The sequence below is a fragment of the Aplysia californica genome, unplaced genomic scaffold, assembly GCF_000002075.1.
Source record: "Aplysia californica isolate F4 #8 unplaced genomic scaffold, AplCal3.0 scaffold00199, whole genome shotgun sequence".
Lineage (NCBI taxonomy): Eukaryota > Metazoa > Mollusca > Gastropoda > Aplysiida > Aplysiidae > Aplysia > Aplysia californica.
The window spans coordinates 305,092-326,391 of NW_004797469.1; the positions used below are offsets into that span (position 1 = coordinate 305,092).

General features: G+C 38.3%; 1 protein-coding gene across 1 annotated transcript in view; it reads right to left on the reverse strand.

Moving 5' to 3' along the window:
- Positions 1-20,613, reverse strand: part of LOC101852410 (kinesin-like protein KIF6) — a 39,120-nt gene extending 18,507 nt beyond the window's left edge. Inside the window, exons 1-8 of the mRNA XM_013082902.2 lie at positions 20,545-20,613; positions 14,089-14,218; positions 13,313-13,431; positions 12,526-12,613; positions 10,904-11,047; positions 7,596-7,786; positions 7,059-7,164; positions 1,115-1,259 (exon numbers count right to left, since the gene is read on the reverse strand). Coding sequence (XP_012938356.2) covers positions 1,115-1,259; positions 7,059-7,164; positions 7,596-7,786; positions 10,904-11,047; positions 12,526-12,613; positions 13,313-13,431; positions 14,089-14,218; positions 20,545-20,579 — 958 coding nt within the window. The 5' untranslated portion in view covers positions 20,580-20,613. The remainder of the gene's footprint in view (positions 1-1,114; positions 1,260-7,058; positions 7,165-7,595; positions 7,787-10,903; positions 11,048-12,525; positions 12,614-13,312; positions 13,432-14,088; positions 14,219-20,544) is intronic.
- Between the last annotated feature and the right edge of the window lie 687 nt (positions 20,614-21,300).

Sequence of the window (21,300 nt, forward strand, 5' to 3'; positions counted from 1 at the left end):
GACATTCCCATCTGTACCTTCTGGAGTTCTACTCTCCATAATTGTTCCCACCATCATTCTGATGTTTCTACTTATCAATTACTATCACAAAGCCATCCTTAAGTTCCACCACCAGATTGACAACATCCTTGGATCTACCTTGATCAACCAAGAAACAGTCAAAAGCTCAACGCCCTCTCCTCTGATCTACACTGCAAACATCTAAAAAACTGCACAACCTCAGGATAGAGAGACTCTCTACAGACCAATGGCATCCTCCGTACTCCTTCTCGGCAGGAGACCCACATTCACATTCCTCTCCGAACAATCCATATGGTTACCCTCGATTCCTCACAACATATTATCCGTTATCTACGAATTGTTGTGACCACCCCACCAGTTACCTGCAAGCCCTGACGCTCTCCTATCACATTCAGCCCAACCCCATGAACTCATCTTGGTTCCTACTGTCTCTCCTCTTCCCCCTACATCTCTTGAATCTGACTTGATATCAACGAACCCTGATGTCCACACACCTGTTAACTCTAATGGACTAGTGAAACCAGACTCAGATGGAGCCTGTCCACCTTTACCTCTTCCGTATATACTGCATCCCCTCAAAACCTGGGCCCTTTCAAAAATTAATTCCAGCAACCTGGAAAAGTTAGGATGTTAGGGAGGTGAAATAGTGCTGTCATCATTGGAAATGAGTTTAGACCATAGAGACATAGCAACACAAAACAAAGACGGAAGGGATGAAAACATACCAAAGACAAAAATATCAAGGAATATTTCAAAATGCATTGAAATGATAAACATCTCCAAAAGTCTTAAAGGCACTGCATATAACAGTCCCCAATTTAAAAAGAAATAGAGATTTGTACTGAGGTATATCAAAGACTGCACATAACTATTGATCATTATAATACACTGAGTTTCTGTGTAGCATAGACTGTCCTTTTTCTTAACTCAGCACAAAAATGGGACACTTTGCCTGGACAGATGAAGACAATAGAAACATTGAACTGGGGAAAATGAGTCACAGACCTTGGCTAAGAAACCTTTCAAACTGTTCTCAAGCAAGGAGTGACCTGGCTCACTTTCTTTACTCAACAGTGTGGTGCCAACAGGATACTGATCTCATTGTCTCTCTGTTCCACCAGTTCTTTCAGTTTCCTTGTTTCTGTGTCTCGGTATGGCCCAATATCCGGAGTGGCTTCCCTCATCATTGGATTTGACTGTACAGGGTCTGCAGCAGGTGGTCTCTCCAAAACAAATCTCTGAGAAATATAAAATTTAACATAAAAATAAATTGCTTTTTTTTAGCTGCATGGCCCAACTTTCAAAAGAAATGTCCAACCTACATGCAAATCTGTAGTAAGATATTTGGTTCATTCATACCACATCAAATATCAAAGAAAAACCTGATATGACAAGAAAACGGCATTGTCAGGTATATATCTTCAGACTGAGCAATCTTTGTCTTCATACCTAAAGATTTCCCTTAGCATTGAGAGTAGTCTCATAGCTATTAAAAGCTCTCTCGCAAGTGTTCACTTCTGGTATGAAGTCTTGCATGTGATAAATATTGTGCACTGCCAATATGTGTGTATGAAGCTACAAGTATCCCCTTTTGAGATTGACCACAACATACACTCGCCCATCCTGTAGTGACCAGACACTTGCCTTCAGCAGGTTCTTCTTTGAGGCTGTACTGTAAAGTATGCAGACATAATGCCATGGCCAGAGCTGTTAAAGTACTTTTAAAAAAGTACTTAAGTACAAATTTAAGTACAATCTAAAAAAATGTACTTAAGTACAGTAAAAGTACTTTCCTATAAAATGTACTTGAGTACAAGTACTTTTTTAAAAAGTAGTTATGAGTACATTTTGAGTACTTTCTGCTAATATGCTAAAACACTTCAGCGCTTATGCAAAACATCATATTTTATAACTTATCCAGTATATTTGACAAATTAGGCTATTTATTACTAAAAATGTAAACAGTATACAAAACATTTGAATATACAATGTACGCACTGAACGGTGGAAATGGTCCTTGAAGTTGAACAAAAAACAACCCAAACGAACAGACGCAACTAGTGGGTAAGTGATATTACGAATAGAACTTGTTTGAGCAAGACAATGTGATCAAATTATGTAAGTCAGTCCTAGAGGTCGGATAGTTCTACAGAAAGAGTATCCAAATTGAAAAATGTAGATACAAAGTTGCTCTTAAGAAAACATAAAATTGATGAAAATGGCCCGCATAGAAATGGAAAAGTGCATTGAATTCTTCATTAACAAATCCTCAAGGAATCAATGTAGCCTTAAGCAAAAACCGCCAAATAAAAGTTTAAAAGAAATTTAGGAAGCCTAAAAATTGTTAGATACACATTGAGAACACAGTTTCAGCTTCAATTGATTATAGTGGTCTGACAGATTTTGGTCACACTGTGACTGTGTAGTCCACGGCGCCAACGGCAAACCAAAATACAATAATAGTTTCCTAGAGTCTAGTAAGTGTAGTGTAACCAAAGATTCTCTACTGCAGTAGTCTCCGCCTAAGATCCCAGTGCTCGGAAGCAAGGAAAATATGGGATCTTAGCCAACGAAGCCAAGGAAGAATCTACAGTGACCCATGAACTGACGTGACCCCTGGGTGGATTTATGACATATGGCAAGCAAAGAGTGGTCAACCTTGATGACCAATCACAGTGGCATGAGGCATGCCTTAAATAATATTATATATACACACTCATTATCGTGAGTCTTGAGATCTTTATCTACGTTTATCCAGTTGCCCCTCCCCTTTACCTGTCCAACAATTTTAGCTTTCCATCTCTGATTGAGTCCCCCCCCCCCCCCCCCCCCCAACCTCCTTTGTCGTTACTCACCATTACGTTGTGACCACACCAATTAAAATTCAGGTTGTCTCGCAAATTCGGAAATAGAGAAAAACTGCTTTCAATGGTCAGGGAAGAGTTCACAGTTTGATGTGATCCCGCCTGGAGGGAACTTGTAGGCCCTACCCACCCAGGGAGTGATGTAAGTTTAGGTGGTGAGGTCAGATGCGAGTGCGATGTTTGGGGAAAAGAAACGCATCGGTCAGTTCACACCTTGGTGTGATCCCGTCTGGAGCAAACATTGTACCGGTTCATGGAGTTTTACAACGCTTGTGATCACATTCACGATAGTGGCAGATCTTTGAGGCGACGGGCCGTTCTTTGATCTCAACTTTTAACTCTTGGCGGTTGATCGGGTTTTTGTTCCGTAAATTATGATCAGAAATGCCTGCACTTACCCTTTCATTAAGCTACCAAAGTACTCAAAATGTACTTTAAAAATACTCAAAAGTACTTTTATAAAAAGTATCGGAGTACAGTAAAAGTACTGGTTTAAAAAATGTACCGGAGTACAGTTAAAGTACCGAAAATTGTAACGTAAGTACAAGTACCGGAGTACTTGTACTCCGTTACTACCAGCTCTGGCCATGGCAGGTGTCAAGTTTTGAGCCTACTTTATTACAATATTACAAAATACTTTAAAATCTCTTTGAAAATATAAATGGACCAAATCCAAATTGTACATGCATCTCGTTGTGCTTCATTGCTTTCCGTACTAGTGGTGGTGGTGTTATTCTTCATTGTGTTTGCTAAGATGTTGTTTGTCTCGGGTAGTGGTTTTATTGTCTATTGTAGTTGTGGTGATATTTCTATCAGGAAAAGAATGTAGCATTCCTAGGATTGCCATGTGTTCACTACTTGTGACAAAATGTCAGATGTATACAAAAACACAATCTATACAAGAGATCAATGCATCAGCGTTAAATGCAACTGCAAGAGCTGGATTCTTTTCAAATTCTAGGAGAATTGTGAGCATCAACAGCTCACTCCGAGTGAGTTGTGAGCAGGCTTGAGGCTTGCGTCCTGTGACCTCACATACTTTTATCCCCGCTGCGGGCATGGAACCCGTCAGCGGCCGACTGTGCCTGTTGTTCTTTCATTTTTGCCTTCAACCCCTTAAAACAAAGTGTCCCTCTCTCTCCCTTGTGCACATACACAAACACACACCCACACACACCCATGACACGTACACACACACACATACACATATATATACATACAAACACACACACACACACACAGATACACCCTTTTCAATAAGGTGTAAGTAAAAAAAAATACTAGTCTGAGGAGTCATAAGTAGTCAAGTAAGTCAAGATATTAGGAAAGTCAAACATACAACAGCTAAGAGAAGTGGATTTCTGTGATAACCATCATCAATATTACATTATACATATATGAGCAGTTCATTTAAAAAAATAAGAAACACATATGCCACATTTTTCTCAAATCGATTTTTTTTGCTTTCCCATGGCCACAGATCTTTCTTGGACTCTATCTAATGACATGGGAATCAGACTGTAAATGACTTTTTTATAGCCCAATCCTCCCATCGAAAAGAGGCGTGAAGGAGAAAGATGGGGGATTCAAAAGGATACACCAAAATCATCAAACGATTTTTCAAAAAAAGAAAACTCCAGCTTGGACCCACGTGTTGTACAAAACTTCAAGTTTTATTTCATTTCTTACGAATGCTCAATGTGGCCACTACCGGCTCCACAGACAACATCAAGCCGATATGAGAATTCTTCCCAAATGCGCTTCAGAAAGTCTCAGTCCATCATGTTGATTGTAGCTGTTATTCAATCTTCCATGCCATTGATATTTGCTGGAAGTAGCGGAACATTAACTTTGTTTTTAACATAACCCCACAAGAAGTGGCTTTTCACTTTCTGCATGCAGATTCATTTTTTAACAAGATGGAGTACCGTACCATTGGCATCTCTGGTTTTGAGCCTGTCTGAATGAAAATCTGCCTCAGCGGGTGGATTGGTAAGAGAAGTAAAGATGCTCTCTGTGTGTGCGCGTGTGTGTGCCCTGTGTGTGCGTGTGTGTGACATTATGATGAAATCAGGCACTTGTCAAAATAATGAAATTGAAGAAATCAGCATTTTTCTGCCCGTTGGTCAATTTTTAACGAACTTTTGGTTTTTTTGGCTATCATTTGTTCATTTAAAACACATTTAAGTTAAAATTTTTCTGAAAAACGTTGATTGGAGGCGAAAAAATGTAAATGTTCAGTTTCCAAGGACTCTCAAGCTTTGAAAGTAACCAAGCTTGGGTGGCTATTATCTCACCAATTTAGCTTCCGAAAAAAGGCGACCCCCATCTCATTCAATAGCAAATATTTCGACTTCTACTTCTGTTTACGATAAATGGGTATTTTTTTCACAGAAAGGAAGACAACTGAAAAAGCTTTAAGATGATACCAATACCTCCATTTGCACAAAAATTGCAGAGTGCCTTATTCCACGGCAATGTGACACATACACGCACATGCACACACACACACACACATTAAATCACAGTAATCATTTTAACTTCACATTGTTATGCATCAAGTTTTATTTACTTTGCAGCTTATTTCAAGGTCAATACGACTGCATTTTATCAGCTTATCACCCCCATGATATAGGTCTAAACAATGGACTGACCATACATCAACTGACTCTGAAGTCCAATTCTAATCACAGCTCAGCTATGAGCAGTCCTAATGAACAGTATACGGTACCACTCGTCTCACCCTACATGCCTAGCCTACAGCCAATTAGTGTCAGCCTAGATTTAAAGCTGGTGCTACCGCTGCCCTGTCCATGCTCACATAGTACGTAACATCATGTATTACCTTTATTCACAGGCTTCATTGCCTGCATTCACCCATTCATAAATTAATCACCCCCAAGGCTTGTCAAATGCGCCATCACTGGGCCCTCACCCAGCCCACACCCATACCCAGCCGACAACCAACCTCCCACCCCCTTCCAACCATTCAGCCTCTCAATGACTGAACAACAGGCTACGTATATACAACCTTTCACCCTAAGCTTAGAGAATCCTATCTATTCATGGCACCAAAGCATCAACGAACATCAATTCAGAGCTATACATAGGAACAATTCTGAATGACTGAGTTGAAGCTATATATATGTAGGAATTGTAAAGTCAACTTTGATTTGTAGCTATATATATCGGCACAACTCTGAATCAGTGACTTGATGCTATATGTAGGAACAATTCTGAGATGCAGTGACAACTCTGAATCACACCTATATTGGAACAACTTTGAATCACACCTATATATTGGAACAACTCAGAATTGCAGCTATATATGGGCACAACTCAGAATCACTGAGTTGTGAGCAGGCTAGTGAATTGCTCCAGAGAGAATTTCTGATGTTACAACTTGCTGCGTGCTGACAGACTTTTGACTTTCAAATCTATCACTGCTCATGGAAAGGCTGGCTGTATTTTGTCATAACATTATAACAGTTAAGATTTAGATTCATTCGAATCACAGACCTGACACACTAATTTTAATTCTGATTCATTGCGGCAACAGACTAGTGATAGTGTCATCACCAGCAAGCAGCACAACTCTGAATTGCAGCTATAATTAGAAGCAACTCTAGACTGCAGCTACTTAGATGCAACTCTGAATCTCACTGATTTTGTTTTTGTTTTTGTAAAGTGTTTTATGGCGCTCGCAGCTGCATAAGGTCATATGAGCGCGCGGGACACACCTAATATTTTCAGTTGGTAGGAAATTTTGAATTTTGCCCGGGTGGCGGCCGAAGCCTACTCTTATCGATTTTAGACCACCAAGGGATCTTTAACGTGCGCAACTTGCACACGGGCCCTCCGAAATTTTTCGCCCTTGTCCGAGAAGGCTAGGTGTAGATCTTTCCTACCAGAAGATCAGGGGTGTAGCTGAAAGACAGCAGTAAGAAGAAGAAGCCAAGGAGTAGCAGTAGAAAGGCTGCAGAAAGAATCAGGAGCCCAGAGGAAGGGGCAAAGGAGGTGAGGGGGTGGGGGCAGAAAGAAAGGAGACGAAAGCAGACTCTCGCTGATTTACTCAAGTGAGTGGTGAGTTGATTCACAGAAGTGGAAGTTGTGAGCAGTCAACAGAATCACTACCAGGATCCAACTCTGGCAACTGCATTAAAAGTGACTTACTTTCAATATTCTGAAGCACTTTTGAATCTTGCGAAGGTCATGTCCTACAGTCAGAACACTCTCAGGATCTGGGTCATCAAGATACAATCTTACAGCCTCTTCACATCTGTGACAAAGATAGATTCGACTAGATACAAGCAGGAATTCACTATCTCAAAGAAGATTCACCATAAGGCTGAATAGAATAGCATATACAAATGTCCTTTTGATCTTTGCAAGGAGTCCAATCAAACAAAAAAGTAATCTCTAACTATGATCTCACACCTCTCAAACTGCTGTTGACAATAAACTGTATGACAATAAATGCTACAGATCATTTACATAGCTAAACCAATATTCTTTTCTTCATTATTCTTTGAAAGTAAAATTAATTCTCTTGCCATCACTAAAGCACTGAACCTATTTTAAGAAAATGAATTCTTTCCGGACAAAAAAAATCTAATCAACTCTGCACGGAAAATCTGAAAGTTACAGAACAAAGGATGTGGCTACCCTCTGTATGAGTAAATGAAGGAAACATTGAAGATAGCTTTTCACCTGTCAATTTCCTCTTGGGAGAGTTCCTCTGAAAGTTGCTCCCCTGTTGCCAAAGCAACCTGCTCTCTCAGCTCGGCATTGTCCCGCTTCAACTTGGCAATCAACAATCGTGGGTCCAGCTCCTCATTCAATGTGACATCATTCTTGATCATGGCAACTCTTTGTGCAAAACGACAAGTCGAGATGGACTCCTGAAAATGACAACTAATATTAGCCACTAAATTTGGAAAGGCTTTGGAACAAACAACATGTCAAACCCAATGACATGGAACTATAATACTTTACAGAGTAGTATTACAATCTGACACAAACCTATTTTAAGAAAATGAATTCTTTCCGGAAAAAAAAATATCTGATCAACTCTGCACGGAAAATCTGAAAGTAACAGAACTATAATACTTTACAGAGTAGTATTACAATCTGACACAAACCTTTGTTCTTAAGATCATTATTTTACTCTTTAGTTGAGCTCGGTGCCTGCCAACCTGGACGATTTCATAACATTGGTTTTCATGGTGGGTAGAGGAAAGATTCAGATAGTGACAGGTATTACTTAATGCTCCTCTGGGAAATCCATATTAACTGGGCTGTACAAAAATTTTAGCCTCTTAACCCTTGTCCTGCAGGGGCCGGGTTTATGTTGCCTGATAAGCCTATTTCGACATCTCGCCTTCGTTCTGGTCTCGTGTCAGTCCGGTGCCTTGCTCAGTGTAGGCGCGCTGAGCATCATCTACATTCCATTCGGGTCCCGCGTCGGACCCGCATTCACGCAGCTCAAGTGTGTGTGCGTCAGTCTGCTTGAGTCTGTGGGCGTTTGTGGCCTTCTTCCAGAACCGCCTGTGTTAGTTCGTAACCAAAGCATACGTCTCATTCAAAACACGCCAAGTTGGTAGCTCTAGATGTCCATCCAATGAAATTATAGAACAAACCGACCAACTTAGAATGAGGAGCTCGAAAGGATAGTCAGGAAACAAGACTTCCATTTTTCTATACAAAATCTTTTAAATGAGCTTGATTTTGTATGAAATGATGCTACTTGACAAATAATAAGCTTGTTTGATAGTTTTGAATACCATTGTGCAGGTAAAAAGAACAATTTGAATGCAAAACATTCGGAAATTGACCTACATTATCCCCTTTCGAAACCCAGATCCTTCATAACAACAAGAGCATCTAAAAAGGTTATTCGAATGGGAGTAACTACTCGTAATGTCTCATCAGCTTATGAGAGGGAGTTATTCATGTGTTCGTAACACTTTATAGATAGAAAGCTATAAAAGATAGAGCTTTATTTTCATCATCGATTAACACACTCCCACGGTATTCATGGCGAAAACACACGTTTCCAGGCCCACTCGCTGTACTCCAACAGTACACGCTGAGTGACCCCGACGGCCCGCCCAGAACGTCCGACGTAACAGGCTGCTGATAAGATTCGCATCTCAGCACAGACGCAGGACAAGAGTTAATAGTGGCAAAAGAAGGCACTAGCTATAAAAGGTTGAGAAACACTAGTTTATCTGAAACATATGTGAGGCATTGTGGTGAAATCAGGCACTTGTCAAAATAATGAAAAGGGAGACAATTATTGTATTTTCTTCCCATTCGACAATTTTTATCAATTTTTTTTTTTTTTTGGCTCAACACCTTTTATGTCTATTCAAAAACACATTGCTGTGTGGATTTCACTGAAAAATGTAGATTAAAGGAACAAAATATGTAAATTAGTTATCATCAACATTTAAAACTGAAGAGTAAAGGAGTTAAAGATGGTCAATTGCACTTATCAAGAAAGTATTACATGCACATATTTTAAAGATGCATTTAAAAAACAATTTCCTCAGGATTGAAGCAAATGACAAACGCAAACAGTTCTCTCCAAAACATAAAAATAAAAGGATCTAAGAACTTACAGAGCCTCACACAGAAAGTGCCAAATCAACCTGGTGTACCGGGTGTCTAAAATAAAAGAGGAGCCACTTAGATGGCAATAATTTGGAAATCTTTGAACAAATTTCGATAAAACTTCACAGAAAAAATATTCGATCTTGGGGATTTGTCATTACAAAAAGAAATAATAAATCCATTTGTTTGAAAAATATCAAATTTAAAAAAATTCAACCAAAATTGACTAAAATGCAAAACTTTGCAACTTCTTAAAAATGAACCATATTGTTCTACTAGCTGAGCCCCCTTTCATTGAAAGGAATGATCGGTGCATTAACATCAACTGAAAGTATTTGGCCTACTATATATTTACTGGAATGGAGCAATAAATCTTGAGAGATGAAAAAAATTAGAAGGTCAAGATCTATACTCTCAAAACAAAATGCGCTTACCAAATATCACTTCTGGCACTTCCGCTGTGATGGACAGCTACGAAGATTTGTATCGTTTCTCAGTGGAATAATCACAAAGGCCAAAGAAGGACGGGAACTTATTGTCGAATATATTTTTCTTACTTCAGGAAATGAATAAATAAAAAAACGGGCTCCGTCATGGGGACCTAATCTATCTACCATAATTGGGAAAAGCGCAAAATTTACTAATTCAGCTAAGGGGCATGATAGGCCCATTCTGGTTTCAGGACAAGGACAGTTAAACCACAACAGTCACCCCGGATAGATATCTAACGAGAAAATTTAGAAGTTTGGTAAGAATATATGTTGTACTGTGGGATCGGGCCATAACTCTCACTTCAAGAGTGACTCTGATATGGTTGCAAGAAAGGTTTGCGGAATGTCTTATAAGCTGAAAATTTACAAATTAAAAGGTTACCACATTCTCCTCAACCAGAGCTATCAATTGACTGGGACTGGGGTTAGGAAGTGCACAAAAATGGCTGGGTCTGGATGTGCTTCTTTGGTACCCCCCGAAACTGAGAATATACGCTCTTGGGATGGTGGGAGGTACACAAGCGCTGCTGAAAATATACGCGCTTGGGCCTGGAAGGGTTAAAAACTTAATATTCCTTGAACCCATTGATTGATTTTCTTCATATTTACAAACTTGACGTCCTCACGGTTGAATTTTATTTGTTCAAATTTTGGTTGAAATTAATGTTGAGATGACCGAGTTATTACCATTTCAGTGGGTCCTTTTTTTTGTTATAAGACACCCTGTAAAATTAAGAAATCATAGTAAATTTGTAAGAGAAAGAAAAACTGAAGATATAATTTTATAAAGAAACACAAACACATAAAATATTGATAAGAGATCAAATTAGGAAGGTGAAAAAAAGAAGAGGAGGGAGAAATGGAAGAGGAAGAGGGGGAGGAGGACAGAGGATTGATTCTTCTATGACTGACATCCATGCTGCGTTTCTCCATGGAGCAGGTGGCGATCATTGTTGTCATACAGTTGCCACCGAGGCTGTCACGAAGCACAGAGGTCATCATGGAGTTACGATATGGAATGTGAGACCGACTTTTCTCCGACAGAGCAATGATCACCTGGCAGGGAAGACAGAACATTAGAAAACAGTTGAAGAACCAAAGACATCTCGTTTTCTCTTTCTGCATTACCTATTCAGCTTGTTGGACATTGTTGAAGTGTTCTGTCGAGCACTTGAGGATTTTTCCTTGTCCCCTATCAGCGCTTTCCCGTCTACACTGAGGAGAGGGGATGATTCACACACAGTGGGTCAGTACACAACCTTGAGAGGTGCTGTAGACGTTCCTCATGTCCTTCCTATCTGTTTAGGCATGCAAGGCATCCACCATGTTTCGAACATAACCATGATGACACATAGTGGATAAATTGTTTGTCATCATTTTGGAGTATAACATCTTTTTACATCAAATTTTCCCCTCTCATTAACATCTAGCCAAGCACGCGTGGTGGCATCTAGATCTACCACAACTTGACCATTGGAACGCAGTGTGATGTTAATCATTACTGGGTTAAATTCAATTAAATGGGGGGAAATATTTTTCGGACAGAACAGCTTTTTTTGAAAATAACATGTTATGATTTGATGACAACATAAGAAAACTTAAATGAATTCGTCTCATCCATCGTTATTCTTTTTGCCGTCTTGCATCGCACAACAATACACTTTGAATGGATCGACAGGAACAATGCACGTTCCTCCACCCCTATTATTTTTCGTTTTTTGATTGGTTCTTTCGAACATAAGAAATGACGACAGAACATGAGGCGTCGCGGGATTTCCGTTTACTACAAAATTATGCACAGTCATAGCCAGGGTGGAGAGTAAACATTGAACAATATTATGTTTGTTCTAGAGCCCCAAACTGGCCGATAGAAACGAAGTCACAGGGAATCGAAGTTGCCTTGTGAAAAAGACAACACGAGTTATGCTCGAAAATGAAAATCTTGAAGGCTCACAAAGAAAAAACAGCTACAGATATCATTATTCCTGATGTAGCACCACAAATAATGTAGTTATAGTAGTAAAAGTGTAGAAGGACGAGTTTCTCAGTAATTATTTCATTGTTGAACTTGAAGACAGAAAAAGTACAAACTCGACATGTCACGTTTTGCATTCTAAAAATACATTGATTTCAAAACTAAACAAATTTGTAAGATTTCTTCTGATGGCCCGACTGCCATTTCTCTGCTCCCATAGCTGAAACATCATATTAAGCAAATTTCAAAGCTCTAGCATCATTTTTATTGGAAAAGGAAAGGATTTTGCAAGGTACATGATGAAACCCCCACCTATTGGCAAAGGCTCAAATAGATGGTATACAGACACAGAGAGAGAGAGAGAGAGAGAGAGAGAGAGAGAGAGAGAGATTGTATTTAGACATTTTTATGAACAGGAACATACTGTTACCCTGGATTATTAGAAAAAGTGAAGAACAAAGCAATCTCAGCTGTTTCAAAACATAAAGAGCTAGAAATATTAAAAACTTTCTTGTTTTGTATAATCAAAGTCAGAGTAGGAAATAGTCATGTAAATTACCTGTTCCAAGTAGTGAAGAGACAGGTTGATATATTTGGCCTCTGTTAGAAGTGTACCGTTGACTCCAGTCTTTGCTACACGCTCTGACCTGAATGTGACAGGTAGTTATAGCAGAATGAAACCTCAGAAAGCTTTTCAGTGATGTCATTTTAAAAACAGTAAATTCTGGAGAAGCTTACAATACAGAAAACCGGAGATAAAAATGTTCAATGCTGTCTCTTTCTTCTGTATTGTAAATGTAATTTGAGACCTCTTTAAGAGCTTCTTTGAATAAAAGTAATCAAAATCTTTATGTGACACAATAAGATATCCTACACAAAAGTTGGGATCTCTGATTTGCCACTTAATACATCATTTTAGCAACTTCTACTGACATTAGACACACTTCTTTGCCATTACCACTGAAACTTTATATTTACATTTACAACTTCAGTGCAGAATCATAATCCATCATCTATACTTTTTCCTTTTTCCCATATATATTCAAAACACAAAATATCCTTTTCTAACACTTGCAGATCCAAGAGACCCAAATAATGGCAGACAGCTTAACCCGAGTTTTATTAAAATAAAATCATACCTAAAGGAAATCATGCATATATAATATGTCAAGCTATTCTGGTAAAAAAAAAATCTTAAGTCAATGATAAATCATAATAAATCTTGTTGACAAATAAAATATCGTTACCAAGACCTTGTTTGCTCTACACAACCCCCTTCTTTATGTACTTTAAGACACTTACTGCACTGAAAGTTAAGAACTTGAAACAAAACGCGAATACTTTACCCTGCAAGATCCACAAGGTGAAGTTTTGCTTTCCTTATTGTGGCTGATCCTTCTTGCTTGCTTGTCAAGTGAACAGTGAAGATGCAATGTGACCGAGAAGAGGCTTGGTTCATCGGGGTCTAAGAATTACACAACATCTCTCATGGTACACTGGGAACTGCCCCCATCACTACTGACATTATTCATATTTTTAGCATTTTATTCAGCAACTGAGAATCACCAAGAAAGGCCCACTATCTAGGTAATATTTATACAAAACGCTGAAAGTGTAAGTCGGTTTTATAGAAACCAAAGTCTGAAATGACTGATGGTAGAGAACCCGAAACAATAAAATTAAGAGTTTTAGTCATGATAATAATCATAATAATGATTGCACTTATATACACATATCCAATCCATTCTCTACACTATGCTTTATGCCCTTTACAACTATCATTAACTTAGCAGAAACATTCTTGGCTTCCCAGGAAGCATACAGTGCAAGCAGCCGATTAATCACTCAACCACTAACAAACCGACAAGATGTTCCGCAGTCTGTTGACAGGTACCCATTCCCATCTAGGTAATAAAATTTTGTAAAGGGCATTCCACAAGGACACCATGTCAGGCCCCTGATGGGGTTCAAACCTACAATTCATCAGTTGTGAGCCAAACAGTTCAACCACTAGACCCCTGATGCCACTTTATAGCCATAAAGCCATTCATCTCTTATCAACTCGAATGCTAGTGATGGAAAAGTAGCGTTCAGCAGAAACTTTTAATAACACTTAGTATACCTCAGCAATCATTCTGTTGGTGTCTCCCATAAAAAGAAGATTGAGAGAGTCTTCTTCAGAGCCTGCCTGGTGCACTGACAAATTCTTCAGGTGAATATTTTGATCTGCATCTTCCATGAGAGATACTTTCCTGGAAATATGTATATATAAAATGAACTATGAATTTTTAAGTTCTATAGTTTGTTCACTTTCATCTGTCAGGTGCTAAAACAGGATTAAAAACAAATCGTTCTGTTTAATCTTCTGAGGTCCTCGCATGCCGGTCTACAAGTTAGATGACCAACAGAATCTAACAGCCCATTAACTCTTTGCAATTGTAATGAATTTCCCAATTTCTCTGGAATTAATTTCTGAAAGTGCTTATATTTTTCAGGGGTGAAGACAAACATGCTTCTCACAAACCAAACATATTTGATGTCATTTTAAATGTAATATCACACAGTATCCATTTATGGTATATTTCTGTGTATTGTGTATGTTATGAGTTGACAAAGTGATTTCCTAACGTATCTCCACTAGCCAACATATCAAGGTTAGATTGTTTCTTGTCAAATATGATCCAAAAGCATAGGGAATACACTTACTAAACATATGCAACATGTAGGAATCCAGTAAAAGTGGGTGGGCATAGAGTTGAAATTTACACAAAGTTCCTGTTCGCTAAATTAAAAAAATATATTAAAAATCCACAAATTTTCTCATCCCATTTACACAATTAGCACATGACACAAGGTGAAACTTGATGCATATACAACCCTAGAGAAGACATAACTCTTTCTAGGGCTTGTGATATTAATAAAGCAGTCTGTTGGATGTAGAAGTGGCCTGTTAGGGCAGGTGTCGTACACATACACAGCATGCCAAGTTTTTCTGGGATGCTTTTCGCTTCCAAACTTCTCCATCCATTGGAACTCCCTGCTGCTTTGCTTCAGATTCAAGTTGTTGAGCGAGGGTCTTTTTGTGGGCAGAGAAAGTCAAATTACGCTGCTGCTCCTTTGTTAGGGGTTGCACTCTTGTAAGCTTGAAGAGGATATTGGCATTCATTATAGTAAATGTCCCAAATCTCCAAAAATGCCTCTTCCACCACTTACAACATTTTTTTAGGAGATGGAATCCATAGTAACCGAGCTGTTAATCTGCTCGGTAACAACCATTCATGAACTGGTAGCAGGTGTCCATGACCACAGGTTTTGTTTCCCCATAAGTGCCACCATGTTCATAGAGACCTCAGTTGACAATCAGAATGTGTATTTGGGCCTTTTCATCTTTGATGGCACAGCACATGATACAATGATCTTCTGCCGGCCAAAACTGAGAATCCATTTGATTCACCTTTAGGAAAAGCATTCAGAGTTGTTGCTCCAATGTTTCTATTTATTTTCCTCTGTACCTTTGACCTGGCCTCACTTGCCCTCCCTCCTGCCCACGTTCAGGAGCAGTGATGGGATCCTCGATTGTGATTCCGCATTCCACAGGAGCAATGATGGGAGCATTGATTTACAACACGCCTTATTTTAATGAAAACCATTGCAAAATACGGTTACAACATGTTTTCTTTGATGTTAGACTAAACTGGATCTAAATAATAATGGGTGATTTACCATAATAAACAATAAAAACACAAAAAGGTTGACCTATTTGAGCCCAAATGAAGAAACTTTTTAATTACCGGATGAAGATTTTACAACTTTTGTTTGGTTGTTAGCTTACAAGAGTGTAATGCAAAGTTTCAGGCGCATTCGAAAATCAATAAATGAGCAAACCAATTTCTAAAATGGGCACATGAAAGCGACCAAGCTATAGAAACACATACGTGATCTCAAAATTTCAAAAGAAACTTTGAAAAATACAAAAATAAAACTTATTTGAAAAATATGATTTTCTCATTCAAATATAGTACACATATAATATATACAGCACATTGACATTGTACTTTTATTCAGTGATGTTGGGCGGGTTGTAAAGAAGGTGGGGCTTGCCGTGACCAAACATTAAGATCGCTCAGATTATAAAGAATGCATTATGACTGAAAAGACAGTGAAACACGCATAAAAAAGCAACGTGAAAATAAAAACAGATTCACAAGTATTACAATTGTGTTAGTGGCAATAATACCTTTGAAACTGGAAAAGCGGACTCACCTATTCATCTTTATACATATATATATTGTGTCCTTCACGTTTTATGTTAAGAAAATTTGCCGGTGACTTTTTGGTTGAATGGTGTACAAATGAAGAATTCTTCATGATTATAATATCTCTTTTGCTTTCCTGAATAGTGGCAATGAAGAAATTCCATTTTCAGACCTCGGAAAGCTCTAATTTTCAATTTCTTCCAGGGTTTCGCCCCCGACCCCCCATTGGACCTTACCGGGGGGGGGGGGACTATGCCGGAGGGAAAAAAAAGAAAAAAATCTTTTTTAGATGTATTTGAACATACTGGAGTAGTTTTGCTTTGATACCGATTTTCTTTCTACATTCCCAATTCAGTTTTCTAGATAAATGCACAGATTTTCCAGCCACAGTAAAAACCTGAAGATAGACAGAAAGAATGAATGAATGAAAGGAAAGCGGAAGATTATCTATCGTGAGTAGTCAGATTTTTAGCCGATATGCATGTGAAAGACTGTTGCCAACTGAAAGACAATGGTCGAGAGTACGAAATCATTAATGCGCAATATTGCAGTTTACAACTTATTGCAGAGTTCCTGCAAATATCCGAGAAGTTACGGATGCAATAAGTGCTGATCCTTTGTTATGGAATGCCGATAAGATAATACTGCCCTCTCTCTCTCTCTCTCTCTCTCTCTTTAACGCATGGAGTTGACATGATGATGCGGCAAGTACGGAACATTCAGAATGTACGGATTTCCGCAAACACAGGGAAAATTCGAAGCACTGCAGAACGGGGGGTTTTTTCTTCTTCTTTTGGCGATCATCGCAAATCCTGTAGTCGGTATGGAGGTAGAACAGGCCCAAAATCGGTAACTACCGGAAAAATTGGTAAATTTAGGCAGCCCTTCTCAGGAGTTTTGTTTGGGTGTTCGTGGAGTTTCATTTTTTATAGGAATACATTATTATGATTTTTCCCTTTTAAAATTTGTGTGAAATGTTTTATTTTGATTTTAGTCAAACAAGTATCTTTTTGGTGAAGAAAACCCGAAGGCGCTGAAACTGCAAGACACCACTGATTTCATTATCGTGCTGACACAGTAAACAACAAAGTAATAGCACACAACAAACTGGCGTGGGTTTTTTTTAAACATCGAAACATATCGCTACCTTAGAACTACAAAGCTGCATTTGCTCAATACCTAGTTTTGAGAAATTTGCCGTAAAAAATTATGAGTTTCACATGTCAAGCTTTTTCGAACGCAATCCTTTCAATATCTTGATAATGACTCTGAATAATCTTATGATTTTGATAGAGCAAACAGAGCATTTGGTATCTGACCTCATGGTCTTAGTACATATAACTCAAAACGACCAAAAATGTCAGATAGAACTTTATAATTCTAAGGTAGCAATATACAGATTCTTACGTCCATGCTGGCTGTGTAGTGCATAGAATCAATTTAATAAGACGAAAGGCGTTCTGACAACATGATTTACTTCTCGAATTTTAGCCCTTTGGAAACAGAAATGTCAAATTTATAGATGAGTTTTTAAAATTTATTAATAGGAAATGAAAAAGACCTGCTTAACTTGAAGAAAATGGCATCAGTAGAATATTTACAAATTTGAACCCTTTGTTGATTTTTGGCCTAAATCTTCATAAACGGATTGTGAGAAGTAACTCGTTTTGTAGGAACACCTCATAAATGATTGTTTAAAACATAAATACAGTATGCATCAATTCAATACACAAAGTGAAAACTTACGGCAAGTCCTCCAGTTTCGTTGCCTCATGTTTAGGATCCAGAAGATCGAAACCATTTTCATTGTATATCTCAAGGTAAGAGATATGAACGGTGAACACTTTGTCTGAATTCTAAAGAACAAAAAAAAAAAAGGAATAGAAAACAAAAAACAAAACAAAAAAAGAAACAGAGCAGTGAAAATTTTGTGTGAATTATATTCAAGCTTTACTTACAACAAATACAGTGAAACTTGCAATCAACGAACTTAGACTTGGCAAAAACTGAGACTCAATGAAAGGAGATAAATTATTCATTTAATCCATAAAATACCTGCATTCAACATCAATAAAACGAGTATACTTAAGTTCACTAAAGTTGCTTGCATAACAAACAGTCCCTACTGATGTGGCTATCACATTTCTCTCCCGCAATTAAGATTGTCAACAATTCTATTCCAAGGGACTGTCAATTGACCTGCACTGTGGATCACTACACGCTCACTGTGTACCATTCACTGAACACCATAGTTGATCTATCACAGACACACAACCATCTTACTCAACTGAACAAAAATCTTCTTTCATACTAAACACATGCATTGAGGGTACATGAGCGAAATATGTGTCTGGCTGTGTGCCGGAGTCTTGAGAGGTAGGTCTGGTCAAAACTAGCCCGGGCAGTTGGCCCTCCATTGTATAAAGCTAATTTCTGTAAACATTCTCTTATCTGACAATGTAGGCATGCATTTGAATGAAGTGTGCTTTTAATTAACTCTATAACCCTGATTGGACGATTGTAGAAACTCGCCCAAAACAGATTTAAAAAATGACTCTTGATTTGAAACAAATTGCTCTGTATTATGAGGTTGAAAATGGAAAAAAAAATAAAGAAGGTTTGTGGGTGAACACAGCATTGCACATAGCTCTCTATTAACTCTTTTTTTTTTTTTACAAGAAAACATTTAAAATGAAGAGACAATTAACATTAACACCTGCCATTGAGGATGTTGATAAAGAACTTTTAAGCTCCCATGTGGTCCACCCACACACAAAAAGCGAGTCTTGCACAAGCTCGACCCCACTGTCCAATGCCCAGGCAAAAGGAAGCAGCAGCTCATATCATCAAGGACTCTAGGGCACCATTGGTTCTTTCCTCTCATACCCCCTCCGTGACAGAACAGATATCTCTATGGTTATCAATAAAAAATTGGCTGCTTAGTGCACTAAGATATAGAATCTCTATGGTTATCAATAAAAAAAATTGACTATTTAGTGTAAGACTGCAATACCATACGCCATTTTAAAAAGTGACATATAATGGAGTCCCACACTGATGAGCAATCTAAATGTTCATTTTAATCCTTTTCTTCCAATGAACTCTGACAGTCAAATTCAAGGTTGGACCTGATGACTTCATTGTATGCGAGTTTCACCGTACCACATTTTTAACTCATTCGGGATGCATCGGACGATAGCCTTGAGCTCCGTTGGAGACGCATCGGATACGTCCAATAGCATTTCTCGACCGTTGTGGCTGCACAAATAAAGGTATTCCACAGAACAAACTTTTGTTTTACATTGCTAAGCCATATTCTATTTTGTACTTATTTACTCCTGACCGTATAGTGTCGTTTTTTGCCATTTTCTGTGGCGATTTATGAAAGCAGTCGAGGAGATAAAGAATACGAATCTTCGAGGAGTCCCATAAAAAGAAGGACTATTCACAGCGACTGGAACCATTTCTTCACAGTATAATTTGGATAGTAGATTGTGTTGTGATGCGTTTTTAGCTGCATTGCAGTTGTGTTGTAACTTTATCTTGTTTGTTTCTGCAAAAAAAAACCAAATGTTGAATGTGTAGAGAGCGAAAACACACTTTAACAATATCAAAAGGAAAAAAAAATGGCAGACTTTCAAAGTTGACCCAAAATTGCGCGTCTCTGGGTGCAAAAGCTGGTCCAAAACCTGCGTCCCGAATGAGTTAAAGAAGGGCAAAAACCCTCTTCCCATTAATAACAATTAGTTCATCATTCAATTACAATAAAAATATGATGTGCACCGTTTTAGCTTAATACCATGAAAGGCAGATTGAGAAAAATAATACAAAATCATGATGCTGTACTGAATCAAGAAATGCATGTGAAAGCAGAAATCGAGTTTGAAAGAAAAATAACCCAGGAGCCTGCACCTGTGCAATGATCTCAAAGATGTAAGAAAGAGACCTTGGTATGATCCCTCTGTCCACATACCGCTCAGCCCCACCAGTAATTGTAAAAGTTTTACCACTGCCAGTCTGTCAAGATGAGAAAGGGAAAATAATTTCATTCACAAAGAATATCAGCAACATCAAAGGCTAAGAGAATAAACATCCGCATATTTTTAGATATAAGTGCTCTACATCCAACAGAGGCACAAAGCAGTAGCAGGAATCAGGCATTTAACACTTACCAGAAAAGGCTCACACATTCTATGCACATGTATACATTCAAAGCAATATCAGGCAAAACAGAGCAAAATTTTGAGCTAGGGTAAAAACCCTAGAGGCCACACCCCAGGGATCACTGGTCTAAAACTTGTAAACTAATATTGTACACTGACCAACACCCTTCTGCCCCGTGGACGAACTTGAACATTAAGGCTGCAATAAGAAAATACGAGTGAGTGGAAAGGCAATGGAGGTCCATAAAGAAATATATTATTAACAGCATCCGAATATGCATACTTTAACAAAATGATCAGGGAATGCACTACTTCAAAAATCTTATTTTGGTTAATAAACTCTTTTCCGAAAAGAAAAAAGATTCTTACGGTAACTTTCCAACAAAAGTTTCTAAGACAAATTTGGGCCAGTCTTTACCGACAAAGTTTTAAAAATCTGACACAGAATTTATACATCCCTGCATCGACCACTATCTTTCAAAGCATAAGTTGTAAGAAATTAAGCATGTTCAGGCCTGTCACACACAAAGAAGTCTGATCAATTATGAAGTCCCCCCCCCAAGACAAGCTCTAGACCCCATCTCACGGTCAGTCATAGATACTCTTCATAATAACCACTACTATTAATGAGTCCAGAAAGGTATCATCACTTTTTAAACATGCTGTGGTTGTTCACCACCTGAAGAAATAGAATCTGTCCACAGATGAATAGAACAATGTGACACTCATCTCAAACTTGTTTTTTTAAAAATCAATAGTTATAAAATGAAAGCAAAATGAAAGTTCTGAAATGCTATGCATGGTCAACCCTTCTTTATGGCTGTGAATGCTGGACAATCACTAAAGACAGTGAAAATAAAATAGAAGGAACAGAAATGTGGCTTCTTAGGAGACTGTTAACTCTTTCCGGACGTG